The sequence below is a fragment of the Carya illinoinensis genome, chromosome 9 (genome assembly GCF_018687715.1).
Source record: "Carya illinoinensis cultivar Pawnee chromosome 9, C.illinoinensisPawnee_v1, whole genome shotgun sequence".
Lineage (NCBI taxonomy): Eukaryota > Viridiplantae > Streptophyta > Magnoliopsida > Fagales > Juglandaceae > Carya > Carya illinoinensis.
Genome location: NC_056760.1, coordinates 2818949 through 2837674, shown reverse-complemented (window position 1 = coordinate 2837674; position 18726 = coordinate 2818949). Strand labels below are relative to the sequence as shown.

General features: G+C 33.0%; 2 protein-coding genes across 27 annotated transcripts; one reads left to right on the top strand and one right to left on the bottom strand.

The window, feature by feature from the left end:
* Window positions 1–5723: 5723 nt before the first annotated feature.
* LOC122275273 (zinc finger protein 8-like) lies at window positions 5724–6946 on the top strand. The gene has a single exon (XM_043084260.1). It carries the CDS (start codon window positions 6008–6010, stop codon window positions 6746–6748), a length of 741 nt encoding a protein of 246 aa, XP_042940194.1. The 5' UTR covers window positions 5724–6007; the 3' UTR covers window positions 6749–6946.
* A 5628-nt stretch (window positions 6947–12574) lies between these two features.
* Window positions 12575–16418, bottom strand: LOC122277671. Of its 26 annotated transcripts, none has more exons than XM_043087762.1 (8): window positions 15969–16418; window positions 15785–15854; window positions 15572–15637; window positions 14898–14949; window positions 14765–14823; window positions 14539–14584; window positions 13687–13748; window positions 12575–12933 (listed from the first exon to the last, which is right to left on the bottom strand). In XM_043087762.1, exons 3-7 carry the CDS (start codon window positions 15605–15607, stop codon window positions 13687–13689), a joined length of 255 nt encoding a protein of 84 aa, XP_042943696.1. In that variant the 5' UTR covers window positions 15608–15637; window positions 15785–15854; window positions 15969–16418; the 3' UTR covers window positions 12575–12933. The 26 variants fall into 26 exon arrangements, 5 of the variants coding, with proteins under 5 accessions (XP_042943696.1, XP_042943695.1, XP_042943692.1 ...); XM_043087761.1 differs by lacking the exon at window positions 12575–12933 and adding an exon at window positions 13303–13480; XR_006229087.1 differs by lacking the exons at window positions 12575–12933; window positions 13687–13748 and adding an exon at window positions 13804–14343 and having other exon boundaries at window positions 14765–14839; window positions 14940–14949; window positions 15805–15854; window positions 15969–16405.
* Window positions 16419–18726: the final 2308 nt, after the last annotated feature.

Below are 18726 nucleotides of genomic sequence, written 5' to 3'. Positions count from 1 at the left end.
CTGAAATGGGGAGAACAAACTTTTTAAAGCTAACAGACGGTTGATATAATATATATATATATATGTCCCCCGTCCCTTCTGCTAGATCGTGACAAAAATCCAGGGATTTATCTTCCAAAACTGAAATTTACTGCGCATTTTCAAGATTTCTTGATCATAATATCATTTGTTTTTTTTTTTTCAAGTTTCCAAGATGCACTTGTACTAAAAAGTGAATGTAAGTTTTAATGACTCAAGATCAGTCAGCCGTGCGTGGCTTGTGGGTTTCAATTTGTTTGTTGTTATTACAATCGATCAAAGGTGGATTGGAGTTTACAAAACAGCCATTTGAGTTATCCTCTTAGCATGATGTAATTACAATCAGACGAAAAAAAAAAAAGCGGAGGGGATGAAAGAGAGATCAGAGAAAAAGAAGAGATCAGAAGGCTGCTCAGAGGAGGAAAAAGAGAAGGGAGGGGATGATTACTTGTTCTTTCCGACTTGTGTTAACCTCTTAACATTTTTCAGGACCACTTGCAGAATCCCTGCAACTGATATAAAACAGCCAACAAAGCTATAAAGAACCAACGCCAACTACTAGTACCCTGGTCCTGGAGAGAGAGAGAGAGAGAGAGAGAGATTTACCAACGAATGGTGTCATGTCATTTCTTTCTTGCTCAGTCTTTTACAACTTACAAACGTAGTGGTGACTGATGGATACACGTACGTACATGCAAATAGAGAGCGGGGGGAGGAGACAGATCTTGATGATCATGTGCAGGAGGGCAAAAAAGGATGTCCTGAAACCTGGCTATCCTCAGCACTTTCAAGCTGCAAATCATGATGCCAAGGATACTTTTTGGATAGATAGATAACGTTATTAATTTGCACCTCTTAAGACTTTGATCGAGATAATAAAGTACTACGAATATAGTACGTACCCCTCACCCCTCATTACATATATAATAATAATAATAAATAATTATTATTAAGCCTACATCATTTGTTTCTATTATTGATATCCCTTAGATAATAATGTCAAATCGTGTTAACGAGTTGTGTTTGTATTGTGTCAAAATATATATTATATTATATAGGTCAATCATAACTCGACCCATTAAACTTATCGTGTCAAAATCTCAAATACTAATACGACTCATTAACATAACAGATCATGTCGTGTCAACTTATTTTGATCTATTAGTAAATATTATAAAATAAGTTAACACAACACAATACGACTTGTTTCAAATTATTTATGTAAATGGGTTGAATTGGTACGAAATTAACCTGTTTGACTTGATTAAATTTAATATAATTTTATATAAATGTTAAAATCACAATATTTATAAAAATTATAAAACTAACTATAAGTCTAAAATTACAATCCAAATAATAAAAATATCGAAATTAAAATTCTAACAATTTTACTTTTAAATATAAGGGTATAATTTTAATTTTAATTTCTTAACGTGTCATAAAGGGTTATAACAGACCAAAATGAGTTGACCCATTATTAACCCGTTAAGAAATTGTGTCTTAACGTGTCAACCCATTTTGATCTGAATTCGTTAAGACTAAACCCTAATTCGCTATGATCGTGTCGTGTTCACGTTGGGTTAACGGGTCGTGTAACATATTGATACCACTACCCTTATGACCCATGTGCTAAACCAATTTCTTCTGTTAAACTCACTCAGTATTTTCCTGTTTCGAAAACTGAGTATCTTAAAAAACTTTTTTCTCAAAATTTGTTCTATATTAAATCCAATCGATCAATATATAGAAATCTTTTCAAAATTGCTTCTAATTATTTTCCTCCAAGTTTTTATTGAATTCCTGATAATCTTGCAAAAAACCTCCAATATTATTCTTGTATTCTGCTCCAAACAGAATCTATTGTTATATAATAATAATAATAATAATAATTATTGTTATTATTATATGACCACGTCGTGGTCATATATATTTATAAAATGACCAATAAAATGGCCTATAAAATGACCTATATATATTTATACATATTATTTTTATTTTTCTGATATTGTACTTAATTTGTAATTATCACAAAAGCATATCTTTCAGTATTTTATGATCATACAGATCAGGTCAAATGGTTTTTTTTTTATATCTTTAAATATATATATTTTTAAAAAAATATTATAACATTATTAAAAAAATATTTTCTTAATTATTAAATAAAAATAAAAAATCAAATGTATAAGATTTCTCGAAAGAAACCGATCTCGTTATCCTTTGTGATACACCTTATAACAACAATGGAATACCGTGGGTGGTATATACATAGTACCGTACGTGAAGCTGATACTGATCTGATGGATGGAGGCAGGCAATATACTATTCTCGATTCTTGTCCAATGCATTATTTGTTACTTTCTTTAATTATTCTTTGGGCAAGAGAAAATTATCACATTATGGCTCAATCAGTACTATGTCCTGCCATGACACCACCACTATAAATGTACGCCTATATACGGTCCAGCCACTCTGGTGTAGGTGGTGATTTTAATTATTTTGACCCCTGTCTTAGTATCAATGAGGTATCTAACATATATAAATATATATATTTAGATTATATAAAATTAAATTTATAAATTGATATAATTTACTTGTACATTAAATTATAAAATTATTTTTATTTTAAAATAAATTTAATAAATCATATAAAATCATGTTAATTTATAAATTTATGTTTATACATTCTTTATATATATATATATATATTATTTCTTATATATATACATATAATTATTTAATAATGCTATATACCAATTACTATTTTATACTTGCATTCTATTATATATGATGTGACGTATTTATCATTATTTAATAATAAAAAAATATGTAATAAATGATAATTTAATAATAATAAATGTATTATATTTTACTTAATAAAATATAAATAAAAGGATAATACGGTATATAAATTTTTTTATAATTACTATTTTCTTTATAAAATGTGAAGAAAACTGATTGACTGCGACCATTAATTATTTTGGTAATTGATCACACGAAGTGGGGTTACATAATTTATAACATTATGGCGTGCGGTAATTGATGTTACACTTAAATCACATCACGTGATGGCCAAAACAGAGATGTGGATTTTGGAAATGAACTCTCTCAATTATGACATGAATTATTAACTTTATTAATTATCACCATTGATAACTACTGCATGTGTTTCTACTACGTGACGACATGTGTCATCCTATTCGATCCAACTCCAAGAATAACGTTGTCTGCATATTAATACTGATTAGCATTAAAGTTAGGCATCATGCATGTTTTATGCACACGAAATGTATAAGAAGTACTGAAATTATTTTGATATTTATAATTTTTTACATAAAATATAATAAATAATTTAATTTTTAAAAATTTTAAAATAATAATATTATTAAAAAATAAGATTTTAGTAATATTTAATTAATTTCTTTTCAATTCATTTTATCTCAACTTATTATCCAAACATTACCTTAGGAGTTAACATTAATTTTGATATTAAACTATATGGTACGTACTGAAACTTTGCCACCAATCAATTAATTAAAGCAATATTATCAAAGTTGGCTCTATTTTTTTTAATTAATGCCTACATTTTTGGCCTTTCGTGGTACTCGATCTTCGATCGACATGCAGACGTTGCAGTAATTAGCTACAAAATCGAAACCTTTTATAGTACATACGTAGTACTAGTACTAATTCTAATATGAGAAATAATATTTGCAGTCGTGATTGTGCAAGCGGCATGCAGTCGCTTTGAAAAAAATGAATTAATATGGGACCCATATGAAAAAAAAAAAACTAACTTTTTAATCGTGGACCCCTCTCTTTTTCAAAGCGATTGCGCAGCATTTATAATTCCACGACTGTATATAGCATTGCTCTTCTAATATATAAAATAGGGTAGTGATAGGCTTATTACCTTATCACTACCTATTTACTACTTATAAGGTATTAAAATTTTTTTATTTTTTTATTATTTTCTTTTAAGTATTTTTTTAACATCCTTAATCGTTAAGAAAAAAATTAAAAATATATATAATTTTACTAATAGTAACTTTCTTAATCATTAAATAAAAAAATTAAATATAAAATAAATAATAAATAAGCAGTAAAATAGTAATCACCCTATCATTTTCCTATAATATATTTTGCTTTTCCGACCATTGCAATATTATAACATGTTCTCTGTAATTTTTAGTGAGTACGTAGTTATATCATATCATTAATTCTCGTATTAATGTAGCGATCGAGGAGCAGAGCAGATGGATACGCTAGCTAGATTTGGATGCCCGTATACTGCAAAAGCAGCTAGCCTTGATGATTATTAGAGTTGAAAACTCGGTTTTTTTTTTTTTTTTTTTTTGGGCACGCAGATGCTACATCAGTATCACAGGTGCAGACTTATGGCATTAACAGTAACTTCCAGTCACAGCAAGAATCACTAAAGGGAAATAGCGTGAGTGGGTAAAGCTTCCTATTTTGCATTGATGCTTACATATATATATATATATATACACACCCACACACAAAAACGGGAACTGAAATCACTTTTATTATACAAATCAGAAAATTATTATCAGTTAATTTGTAGGAAAATAGTGACGAAATGAATGCATCCTCGCTCAGTCAAGTTCCTGTACATATAATTCGCAATGGTAGCTAGATTGTCCTCTAAATATGCTCGATCCCGCCTAAAGTGTTCTATAGTACATTTTTTTCTTTGTATTTTTAATGTTAAAAAACACACACAAATTCACTAGTGATAATTTTTTTTAATATTTAGAAAAATAAAAGACAAAATGCACTAAGAGATACTTTTGAAGAGTATATATTTAGAGGACAACCAAGCATTTCCCAATTCCCATCCCCGTATACCATTTGGTTTTCCAGCCTCGATATATCGTTTCTCTTTTAATTATGTATAGTCCTGGATAAGGAAAAAAACAGAACAAAAATATTCTTATGGAATTGTAATGTAGGGATATGTTTTACATACGTACGTATATACCCACTAGCTAGCTAGCTAGATATCTAGCTTTACAAGGCACAAGACCATATATATATAGGTCATGTACGTAGTACATACGTTATAACGTAAGTAAGAGATTTCTAGGTTTTTTTCATAAGAATTTTTTAAGAGAAATTCTATATGAAAGTTATACACCAAATACCTATACCTAATCAACATGTGATTTGTCATTGTTATTCTATTTAAACACATATTTAAACATTAAGATAAATGATAAAATGACTAATCACATAATGATTAGATGGAGATTATGTTTGGTGTAAGACTTTCATGTAAAAATTTTCATTGACATTATAACGTAAGTTACTAATCATGTGTGGTCAGCTCATTGGTCATAAGAAAATTGATTAATTAGAGTCTTTGTCATGTTAATTTATAACGATATTATAATATGCATGGATATTAAAATTATGATATTAAGAATAGTAGAAACTTTCCAACAGAAGGTCAATTTTTTTTTTTCCTTGGCTTCTCCCGTTTCACCAACGCTAGGGGTAGAATCATATGATAGTACTGAAATTCAAAGGGCCGGATGTACATTTTACTTACAGGCATCAAAAAAATAAAAAAAATAAGAGAGAGAGAGAGAGAGAGAGAGAGAGAGAGAGAGAGAGAGAGAGAGAGAGAGAGAGAGAGAGAGAGAGAGAGAGAGAGATATTATGTATAAGTGGAAGTAGGCAAAGGGTGCATGGTACTTTGAGAAGCCAAAGCCACTGATCTGAAACTCGAGGGCTTGTCAGGCTTCACTCTGAGATGGGTCAGCCTCATTTGTGTTAAAAATCAGACCCCTCCTCCCTCATTATAGGCCCCACCAACCACACATCCACGACCCTGAACATACAACCTGACCTCCCCCCCAATTCTCCCTCTAACCTGGTGTGGTGCAGTACTTCACCCGGCCTCTCTCTCTCTCTCTCTGAGCTGCTAATCTTACTTACAAACTAAACTGATCCCCAGTCCCTTCCTTCCATGGACAAGACCGAGAGAGAGACCCATGACTTCATGAACGTTGAATCGTTCTCTCAGCTGCCCTTCATTCGCCCCGCACCAGTTAAGGAAAAGGGCATTAGGCTTTTTGGCATAGAATTCGGCGGTGACAAACATGCAGGTGCCGGCACTGATGATCAGTCCGAGTCTGCCGAGACCAACGCATGCGAGATCGACGCAAAGGACAACATGAACGAGAACGGGGAGAGTAACCGCAGATTTGAGTGCCACTACTGTTGTCGAAACTTCCCTACCTCTCAAGCCTTAGGCGGCCACCAAAACGCCCATAAAAGGGAACGCCAACACGCAAAACGCGCACATCTTCAGTCGGCCATGGTACATGGTAGCCACCTCTCTGATGCGCACGTCTATGCAGGGTTCATGAATTACCGCCTCGGCTCCGCTCCAATTCCGGCAATGTCCTATCCATCGTGGAACACTAGTAATACTAATACCGTTGCTACTAATGGTAGGTATTATGGAAGCCACAGCTCGTTTTCTCAGCCTCCTCCTATAAATGGGAGTCCTTTGGCCTTGTGGCGAATCCCTGCCGGCCAAAGTAACCCTACTTTTAATCGGGACCCTTCGTTGCACCCGTTGCCATTGTTTGCCGGGGATGAGTTAAAGCCCTCACACGTGGGTGGGTCTAGTTCTCAAAGCAGGTACGTTTACGAATCGAAGGCGAGCGTCCAGGACCATGTGAGTTTGGATCTTCATCTGTAGTAGTTATAATTCGATAACATCTTAAACTATTTGATATTTAAGATTAGATCGAGCTTGCAATCTCTTGATATGCAAAATGAGGGAAAGCAGTAACCGTTTTCTATTTATTAACATCATCATTTTAGTATAAGTTAATGTGTAAATGAAATGAGATGAATTATTTTTATGTCTTTGAATATGAGACAGCATATTCCTCAAGTTAAAAGACTCTTTGACCCATTGATTTTTGGTTGGTAAGGCACCTTCAGGTTGGAGTAATGGAAAAAATTTCTCTCGTCTTCAAAGCAGAAACTGCATTAGTTTAACACTAGCTGATCTCTAGGAAGATAAGTATTTTCAAAATGATAACTGGGAGAATTTTGCAAATGCTTTTCTTTGTAAAATTCCATTCAAGTTTGAAGAAACATAGATCATCAAAATATTTGGTCCAGTGCTATATATCTCTTCCATCAAGACTCAAGAGTATTTCATACGTGTGAGGAATATATGGGGGACCTGTTGGGTGGGCATGAATTAGTCTGTCCATAGAGACGGAGACGGGTGCGTATATCTATATATATGTGAGCTAGTCAGGTGGGGTGAAGAGGGAGGCGGGATTTGTTTCAGTGCAGCAGAGATATAAAAGATAGAAAGAAAAGATGATCAGGGGATAAACTTTGATGTCTGCTCTGCTTATGATGCAGAAAGACGGTGATATTTCTATGGCATCTGCGCGAGGATAGCATATGATCTTGCCAATTTTTGATGCATGTTCCGCTTTCTTTCTACTCACTCGTTCTGAGTAGAATTATGTGTATCTCTGTACGTGTCTGTGTCTGTGTCTGTGTGTGCGAGGAAGAGAGGGGATTGATCCTCCTGCCATTAGACCTTTGGCTGAGGAAGCAAAGGCAATAAATAATTTAAAATCACTAAGCTTATTTTCTTCTTCGAACAAACTAATTAAGGAAGTAGTAGCAAAAGAACGACGAAAAATCTGCTCCATCGATCAGATTTGGATGATATATTGTGGTTGGGTCGTGGGACCTTGATTGTTACGCAAAAGGTTGATGAAATAAAATGGTTACGATATATGTAAAGAGTACGTACAATATTCTTGTGTTGGAGCAGTGGAATGAAAATGAGGTCATTAAAAAATAAAGTGACATGAGTGATTACTAAGTTGATGATCCAGGGGTCTACAACTGGTAAGGCATGGGCCACGTCTCGATCTGTAGCTGTTTCGAAACACAATTTTCAACATTCAGATCAGAGTCAGCTAGCGGTACCTAAGCAGCTTTCATGGATTTAAATTCGGAAAACCAACCCATAGGAAAAGGATGTGTCCTCCTTTGCCCTCTAAAAGACCCGAACATATGAACATGATAGCTAGCTAGATTGCCATGCACCTTTAATTTAATGTTTTTTTGCCTCTTTGCACCTTCTACTTTAAATTGGAGAGAGAGAGAGAGAGAGAGAGAGAGAGAGAGAGAGAGAGAGAGAGAGAGAGAGAGAGAGAGAGAGAGAGAGAGAGCGCGCGAGAGAGAAGTTTTAAGTGGCTAGACATTTTAGGTGAGAGTGGGATTTTAGAGATTTTAGAGGTTCTCTATCTCGATTCTCGGCAATAATTCAGTGAGAGTTTGTACTGATGGATCTATCTTCCTCTTTAATCTGTCTATTATTGTGGCAACAGAACTGTTGTCAGAGTTTTTTAGATAATAATCGAAACGATTCATTAAATTAAAAAAGTACTCCAAAACTTTAATTTGTTTTTGACATGGATTTTGGGATATGTGTTTTGTCTCAACCCTAGTCTTCCGAGGAAAATGTGTTTTATTGGAGTAATGTTTGAATTATTCAGTGATCTTTTCCTTGTCTTTGTCCTTTTTCCCCATCGAAGTTACTTGATTAGATCAATCGAGCAGAAACCCAAAACTCAGGCATGTTCTGCACCTTACTCAGCAGAATATATATATTAATATGCATCATTCATGCAGAAAAAGATCAAAAAATTTCCAATTTTCCATCTGAGAACTACTGGTTGGAAATTTCATGAATCGAAACGCTAACAATGTCAAGTCAGAGATCACAATTTTTTTCTTCACCTTTCTTAATTGTAGTAAGAAAAAAAGAAAGTCCGATCCGTGCATGCTGATATTTGACGCCGAATGAACCTACTTTTGCAGGCAGTACGGTTTCGCTTGATGTTTAATTATTTGGAATTCAGATAGTTGAGTCACTGTAATAGATATTAAAGGTCCTTCAGTACCATTGCCGAATTATAAGCTAGCTGTTCGATCGATCGATCGATCATGTACGTACGTACACAAGTCATGCATTGAAATATATATAGGCGCTGTTTGTCATTATTGTCTTGTATTTTGGAATTGCGTTTTTCATAAGAAAACTTCGCGCGCACTAATTAACTGCGCAATTACGCAAAGTTCAAATATTTTTCTGAAACCAATTACATTTAGGCAAGGTCTTCCAATAATGTAAGTAGACATGATGAGATCCCACTTCGTTTCCAATAGGAGTTTGATCGTTTGCTAAGAAACGACCAAAAAAGTGTATATATATAGAAAGAAAAACACAACAATTTATACCAAAAGTCTAACGTGGGAACTAATTCAAGCTAGAGTGGTCGATCGGAGGTTCGAGGGTCACCTCAGCGATTTACAATTCAGCCATGAGCTGCAATTTTGTTTTTAATTCGCAGACTCGCAAATTTACAGGTAGGTGGAGAACTTGTTTCTAAACCAAATTCAGACACTCTGTGTGATCCACAGTGATCTTTTATCTAATATAATATTTATATATATATATATTTATATGCTTTGGCTTTTTTATCCTATTTCCCCCTTAACTATTTTTTCAAATTTTTGAGAAAAAGTGAATGAAAAGAAAAGAAAAGACGCTGAATTTTAATTATCTCTAGCTGTTAATCATGCAAACATTAAGAATATAATAAAACACCCCCTCCCTTTGCAAGGGACATGGAATAAATGTCCTCATCAAGTTTATAAAGGAACTTACTCGGAATTAATAGTCCTAATAAATAATGATGATACTCATTAAGAAAGGAATGAATTATATCATTCATTTATTTTGGAAAAATAAAAATGATTCTAATAAAGAAAATCATCGAATGTCATTTTACTAAAATTTCTTGTAGAAATATTAATTTTCAATGGTATGTTATCAAACGATAGAATGAGAAGTTCATATGTTTGTATTCCAAAATAAGAAGCGTTACAACGACAAAGAGAAATCCCATAAAAATAAATTCACAAATTGACATGACTTCATATGAAACATTAGGTTTATTTTACACAAATAAAAGTAGATTTATAGTTTAACGGACCATATCAAACCATATTAATTTGAGAGTCTACTTTTATGAAATTTCTTTATGGCCAAAGCATTAATATTTCTCTTCCAAAATTACCTAATAATTAACCTTAACAAATGCTTCTAAAAGAACTTGAAAATAACAATATATGAAGTAGAGAAAAATAGTAATTCTAGGGAGGTTTTGAGTGACTTGAGTCCCTTCTGTGGCTACAAGTATCAAAAGGGCAATAATAAGAATAAAGCATTTATGGAGTTTTTGAACAGACATTGATGAAAGCATGCTTCCTGAGGGACCTACGAATGCTGGCTTAGACGCAATAACTGCATGTGTATAAAGGACTTTTGCAAACTATGCAATGCAGTGATAGATACTCTGCAGTAGCACGTTTTCTAGTTCTACCTCAGTAATTTAGTTACCCCCTTTCTTGAAAGGTATTTCTGCCCTTTCTTCAAATAGGATAATGGTGGTCATCATGTATGATGTATATATACGACTATAATGAATGGAATCAACTCTTTTATCTAACAAAACTTAATTAGTTCTCAAAATATTCAGAAACTAAATAACGAGATGATCAGCCCTCATCATGTATAGCTTAAGCTCTACTAGGAGTAAATGGTGCCACTGCTACCAAATGGTAAATAATTAATAAGGCATTCAATTGAGGTTTAAAACTTAAGGAAAAACACGGTAATATCCAAAAGAAGAGAAAAAAAGAAGAAAAATAAGAAGGGGGTGGGGGAGCAGAGTTAACATCAATCCAACTATCAAAGGGACCACAAGTAAATGCAACATCAAGGGCGGGACATGTGATGAGCAAAGATGATGAAAGGCATATTAAAGTCAAGAGCCAAAGGGTACACACATTATCATTTGGACCACTTTCTTCTTCTTTCTTCTTCTACTATTATTATGCTTATGCTACTATAACTCATTTACACATAAATATATATAGAGAGAGAAAGATGAGGAGAAAGAGAGACAGAGCAGTGGAATTTAAGAAACATCGTTCCCCACTCCCTCCATAAAGCCCCAGACGAGGTTGACAGTTTATACAGTACTGGCCCCTCCCTCCCTCCATCCCTCGTGCTATCCTACGCTACCTCCACGGTTCATTTTAAATTGCACTCTGGTCTCCGCTGAATCACTGATACATACATACATAGATACACACGTACGTACACATAGTAGCTAGTAATACCGTTGCTATTTTTAATATATAGCAATTGTTTATTCTGTTGTTGTAAACACAATTATTATTGTTTATATGCCTAAGATTTTCTTTACTTGTTTTAACCCTTACATTAATTTTTAAAAAATAAGATCAAGCATTAATGATGTGATATCAGCACCAATAAACACTCAGGGTTAAGAACTAAGAACGCTAACTAACATTAGTAATGTTGGCTGCATATATTATGTGCTTGTGCATATTAATTATTAGAGTCAGGCTACTGTACCGCGTGCCCAGCTCTTATCGCTGGTCGTGCAGCCCAATTCTTTTTTTTTTTATTAATTTTATTTTCACAATTTTTAATATTTTTAAAAATTGAAAAAGATACACCGCTATATTTAAAAATACTTATTTAATCACTAAGTTGAAAAAAAAATTTTGTAAAGCGGTACACTTGAGTAGTACCACCCGGGCAGCACACTAGCATTATGCTAATTATTATGTGCTGTATTCCCAAAGCTCCTCTTTTTTTTTTTTTTTTTTTATCTTTTATCTTCTTCTTTTTTAATTATTATTATTATTATTATTATTCTTTTTGTTTTTGCCACAAAACTTGGGTTTATGAAAGCCAGCTAACATCATCCTTCTTCTGCAGCTCAAGCAGGTAAGTTAGTGTTGAGCCCAGCCCAATTGGATTTGTATGGTTGAACTCTTAATTCATGCTCGGTGACTTTAGTCGATGCTTAATACACATGTACTTTAATTACAATTTTATTATTTTCCCAAACCCATTTTCATACTATAAAGTATTTTGAAAAAAAGGACTTGTCCGTATAATGAAGATTAAAAGCAAAAATAAATTATATCATAAGATAAGGCCAACCCAAATGCAGGCGAGTGGTAAAGAGGTCTGGCCCATTTGCTATCCCAGTTAAAGTTGAAACCAAATTCATCCAGCTGAATATAAGTTAAGAAAAATCTAATTATAAGCATAAATGTTCACTACTATATGTATCAATTTAATATAATTAATTAAAAAATAAATTTTATTAAAAATAATGTTAATTTAAATTTTAAATATGAAGAAATTAATATTAATATGTAGAATAGTATGTAATTTTACTTGTATATAGCAAAACTCAATAATATAAATACAAGATAAATACAGATAAATTTAATAGTTAAATAAAATATTATTATAATATAATTTTTTAATATAATTTTTATTTTAAAATTTGAAAAAATTAAATTGTTTCTTATATTTTGTATTAGAATTTAAGAAAATTGTAATAATTATATAAAATGAAATAAAATGGTTTGATTTGTGTAACCCAATAAGCAGAATGAAAAACAAAAAAAAGAGAACAAAGGGAGAAATCATTCAACCCTATCTGACTCCTACCGCGCGCACCCCATGTATTTTTTGAAGTTTTTTAAGTAATTGACTATTTATTTCATTTTCCATTTTCTGATATTCCTCATACCTAAACAAGTAACTAAAGTACCGCTCAACGTTGTTACTGGCTGCACAGCTCGAGGTTCACACTATGCAAGAGCAAGATCCAACATTGCAATATGTCTCCGTAGAAGCACCCTTTCACTAACCTTAGAGACGTCTGCCCAATAAAAGCATCACTACCCCTGCAGTCGGGCTTATTAGCAATCTCCCCGGAGTTCTCCCTAGAAGTGAAGTGATGATAAAAATAAAAACAAGAATATAAAAAGCTCATTCCGTGACCTTGCAAGTTTCAACCGAGGCAATTGGGGTAAAATTGAAGGAAAATAATTCAAATTGGGGAAAAAAATGTACGGGCCATTTTATAATAGAATTACCCATCTGTGAAAGTGGGCAATGTAAATTTTATTAAATGCTAAATTGTAACATGGAAGTATTAACCTCTCAAGTTATTCACCCAATTTATATATATATATATATATACACATATGTATATATATATGCAAGTATAAATTAATAACACCAAACATTTATGCATTTCTAGATAGGTAGCTTAATGTTTAGAATAATACCATATACTACCACCAAACAAATGGGGGGCAAATAAAAGCATCAGTTCCTTTTGCGTCTTTCACATACCATAAAAGCATCAGTTCCTCATATATTTATCATTGGATTCCTCCGTTACCATTGAATTGGGTTTTTCCCTTATAATCGACCAGTTCATCGAGATAAACTATTTGATAATAATAAGAGGCGGTTATCATCAACCTGCATCACCTACCTCAAGACAATTTCCCAAATCATACTACCAACTGTAAGTTAAAAGGTTATAACTCGTCTAAATTGATTATTATCTTTGTAATTTTGTTATGAGTCCCACCAGCAAAGTGAAGAAACATTTTTTATAGAAGTATGAATAAATAGGCAAATAAGTGAAAAACAATGGAAACATCTAAAAGTTCATGTATATATACCTACAACTGCACCGTTACTTGCAAACTTGGGAAAAGTAAAGTCAACCTCGTAACATGTGCACCTGCAAGATATCACTGTGAGTTGAGCAAACTTTGGAAGCGCATAACCTACCAGAGTAAAACAACCAGTTCGAGTTTTATACATCCACAACTTTAAACGTCAATCACAGCTTAGAATCCCATGAACAAGAGACTTTATGCAAATGAAGGTGTGTCAACATATCGAGTTTTACACTTCTTGTTCTTCCTTCTCTCCTATCTTCTTAGTAATTACACATCAATTCTCAGGTAAAAGATAGTTTTGAGCCTCTGCTCCAAGATATGTTTGAACATACTTTCCTTTGAAGTTTGAACTCACAATCTTTAAGCTGATACTCCCCCAAAGGCTCATCGTGGCATATTGAAACAAACTTCCCTGAAGGGGCCGTAGAACTTTTGAAATAAAAGGAAGTTCATTGAATGATTTAATTTTTTTGGTAAGTACTTCCATTATGATTTTTCTTAAAAACTTTGAAGATAATAAAAAACAGAGGATCTAATATCTACAGCCCTGGCCCTCCAAGATATGTTCCTCACAGCTTGAGCCAGCTTCTGTTTTGTACAAGTATCTGAATTGCAGCTTAACCATTTGAATGAGTTGTAACCAGCACATCAGACCTGAGGCAATTTGAGAGCCAGCCCTTTTAAAGAAGAGTTGTGATAGACACTCAAAAATATGGAAAGGCAATTTGGTCTTTCCATGTCTCGGGTCCGTAAAATATTTCTGTGTCTGAAGCATTTTCATTTAAAACGGAACTGAAATTGTAATTAAATCATCCCAATTTAAACCTGGTGAAGGGGGAATATCCTTACCTCCAAATGCAACGCTAGCACCAGAAAATAGTAGCAATGGAGGAAGCTGTGCACAAAGAAAGACAATCAAACAAACTGAGCCACACAGATTTACATTCGAGTTAACAGACAGATCTTCCACAATAAATGGAGAATAAATAGAAGCTGATTCAAAAATGGAGAATGGATAGAACCTGATTTCTTTTAATAGAACTAGAAAAGCAAAGAAGAAGAATATGTGATGTACCCCTACTATGAAAGGAAGCCACTTTGGTCCTTTCAAGCGATTTTGAAGTTGCGGGATCCCTTGAATCAAATAATCCTAAGGAGTATTCAAGCAGAAGTACAAAGTTTGTAAAGAAAAAAGAGCACAAACATACCCGTATTTAAACCATGAACTGCATTAACTATTTCACCAATACCTGCCCCAGCCTAGTTCACAGAAAACAGCAGAAACAGTTTAGCAGTAAATTACTCATGCAGGTATACAACATATCAAACCATTTAAATTAGATGGCCCTAGTAGTTTCTGTTGGTCCACAATTAGAACTACTACATTACATTCCAAAAAATATCTATCATTCATCGAGAAACTATGCCAATTTTTCATCACATTTACCGATGATTGCATAATTGAAAACGTGCAAACATTAACTAAACAGTAATAGTGCTCAAGAAAGTTTCAAATCTTTAGAAGCCAAGCACACACCACATGTATAAAACAAAACAAAAACTCAAACCTCTAAGAATTATCCAATTAATATTTAGTATTTCATAATATTTTACTGGACTCCATGAATTCAATTAAAAAACAAATTGTCATGATGGGTTAAAGATTTAACTAAATTGGTATCCAACAGTCATAAGACTTTTGGATTGTTGTTTTGATCTTTTAACAATTAGTATTAGAGCAGGAACCACCTCACGAGTTCAAATCACAGAGGGAGCGTCCTATAAACTGGATTAAAATATATTGATACTATGTATGAGCATGGCATTAACTCATTGAACACTGATAGATGAGTGAAGCGGCCAAAAAGGAAAAGGCTACAACCGGATCAATATCGATAAAGTGAGTCACCGTGGACATCGGATTCGAAAGTGAAGTAATGTTACGATCCTGGAGGTTAAAATTTAACCAAATTAGCATCTACCCATCCTAGAGCTTTTATATCAATGCTTGCATCTTCAACACATGAAATCATCCCAAATTCAACTCCACAATTAAACAGAACCAATAAAAATTGTTACTGAGAAATGGACAAACCGAGAAATGAAGAAACTGACAACAGCAGTAGCATCGTGCAAGACGGGAGTGATGATCTATTCTTCCCTTCCTAAATAATCAGTAGAAAAGCAAACAAGAATAGAGTAAAATCATCAAACATATAATTGGCATTGCATTGAGGAAAACAAATGATTATAGAGAAAGTTTGCTTGAATGGGCGTACGGGGTTAGGGTTTAAGAGGGAGAGACAGCGAGGGCAGCGAGGGGATCCGAGACCGGGGTAGATGGTAGGGTCGTGGTACAGATTACCGCTCCTTAGCTTTTCTTCGTATGCCTCTCTCGTTCGGAAAATGCTGGGGATCCCGCTGGAGCTTACCGCTCCCTTTTTTCTTTTTTCTTTTTTTTTTTTCTTAATGATTAAGAATTTTTTTTTAATATTATTATAAATTTTTTATATTTTTTAAAAATATTAAAAAATGATTTGAAAAAAAAAATACAAAAATTTTTTTTTGCCTAGCGGTGACTCCCAGCAGGAGCCACCAATGGTGTCTGTAGCACCGTCCCTCTCGTCCCCATCTTTTAACTGCACAAAACTTGCGTCTCTCTCAGCTGTATCTGTAGAGCAGTAGGCTTCCATCTCCAGCAGAGAGAAGCTCAAGCTCGGAATGAGGGTGATCATTCTTCACGGGCTCGGGCTCAATACAGGGAACTACATATATTTGGCCCGTTTACGCCCAATATCACATGGGTCTGTATTTTGGAGCCTATTTAAATTTTCTCTCTTTTAGGATTTTTTTTTTTTTTTTTTTTTTAATGTCTGGACCTCTATAAGATAAGGTCCTTCGGATCCATCCAGTAAGCCACAGTCTCATTCACCACATTCTCAAAAAAAAATTTACACGTAACTGGTTAAATCATTAATTTTTCATAAGGAGTGTGACTCAAAATAATTATTTATACCTATAAGATGTTGATTTTTGGACCTTAAAACGAGTGATACCCAAAACTAAAGCCTTTATCACTTAGGCTAACCCTTTTCAGGTTTCTCTTTTTGAATTATTTGTTAATTATTTAAAGAGTATTGCTAATATATCATCATAGTTTTATCGTTCATTTTACCTCATTGACATGTAGTGGTGCCATGTTATTTATTACAAAAATAAAAAATAAAAGAATATATATTCAAGACAAAATGGCATTTGAAAATACAAAAAATTAAAACTGAAACCTTAGTTCCTTCTACCTCTTTTATGTTTGTATTTTAAATTTTTTAATAAATCAATTGGTACCGTTATGTGCTGTACATTAATATGACAAAATAAATGGAATTACTGGGACAACATAATAGTACTGTTATAATAAAACTACTAATATTATACAACTTTTATACAACTACGAAGGCTTGTCTGGATTGATTTGGTAGATGAGATGAAATTCTCATATAATCATGATAATTTTTTTTAACTTTTTTATAAATTATGATAAATAATTTAATTTTAAAATTTTAAAATAAAAATAATATTATAATATTATATTATAATAATATTTTATTCAACTGTTATTTCATTTGATCTAAATAACCAAACGAAGACTTAGTAACATAATAGTTTTTAAATACATTTGTTACCTTTGCTTTTAACGTGATATTTAACATGCAATTACGAAATCTCAATTAATCTTTCCAGCGTCATTATAGCTGATGCCATCCTATGATAATTTGAAAAAAGAAAAATTCTTCTTGTTATTTTTATACTTTACATATCATATTTATTTTATTTTTATTTTAATTTTTTATAATAAATATGTAGTGTATGGATAATAAATAAAATAATTTAATTAATTTAATAAAAATAAAATAAAATAAAAAATAATATTTTAATATATAAAATATGTTGTGCAGAATGATACGTAGCATTTCTAGTTTAATTTTTGCTTTTCAAACCTAGAGATACGTCTCGTCAATCTCGACCAGATAATCAATTGGTTGGATGGGACTAACGACAATTTAATTTGATGGCTTGCGTCTCTAAGCGTTTGCAATCTCCACACGATTCATCCCATGCTATATATGAAAATGGAAAATAGTTTAATTATTAAATTATTATATAAAATTAAATTTATAAATTAATATGATTTGATGAAGTATATGATATTGTAAAATTATTTTTATTCTACAATAATATAAAATTACATTAATTTATTAATTTAATTTGATATAATTTCTTTACGTAGGTAAGAGGTTTCTATTAGAATACAAACCGATCACATGTCCACCGATCGAATGCGCATATATCAGCATAAAGCAAAGCACATAAAAGCCTCATGCTCGATCGACATAGTTGGAATCTCAAATCTAATAAGTTCGTCTGTCCAACTTCATCATCACCGGTGTGCGTGGATGCTATCCAACTACATTATTGCTTTTCTTATTTAATGTTTTAGAGGAGGAGAAAGCGAAAATCTCCATGAAACACCACAAAACTGTAGAGGCTTCAAATAAGACATCCAATATAGTCCACCAATTACATTACAAAAAAATCTATATATTTTGGCAGTTCCTCATCATTGGCTCAATCAATGAGTTTCCTCGTATTGTTTGGAGTTCAGATATTGGAATGCACATTGGGAGTTAGCAAGGCACAACTGAGTTTTACACATGAGATCAGAAGAAATGCAAGTCATGAAAATTTCCTGCTTTTATTTACGAGTTATGAGATTGCATAAAATTAATCTAACAATAATTAGGCTGAGTTGAGGGATTTCGAAAGAGCCGTATTGAACCCAGTGACCTACCCCTTGCCATCTCACAACTAGTACCGATCCCAAATCCTCTACTTTCCTTCAGTAGATCAACGTACGGCCACTCATTGAAGGGCTCCATAAACAACACACGTAATTAGAAGGCAGGCCCTCGATGAGGACCATACCAATTACCAAAATACAGGGGACAAACGACAAAGGGTCGCACAGATTCAACATCG

Coding starts and splice junctions, on each gene's coding strand:
- LOC122275273 (XM_043084260.1), top strand. CDS start 6,008: ATGGACAAGACCGAGAGAGAGACCCATGACTTCATGAACGTTGAATCG.
- LOC122277671 (XM_043087758.1), bottom strand. CDS start 15,607: ATGTCCACGGTGACTCACTTTATCGATATTGATCCG. Junction 14,950..15,571: donor ACTTTATCGATATTGATCCG/GTTGTAGCCTTT, acceptor TCTGTGAACTAG/GCTGGGGCAGGTATTGGTGA. Junction 14,344..14,538: donor TGCTAGCGTTGCATTTGGAG/GTAAGGATATTC, acceptor AAATTGCCTCAG/GTCTGATGTGCTGGTTACAA.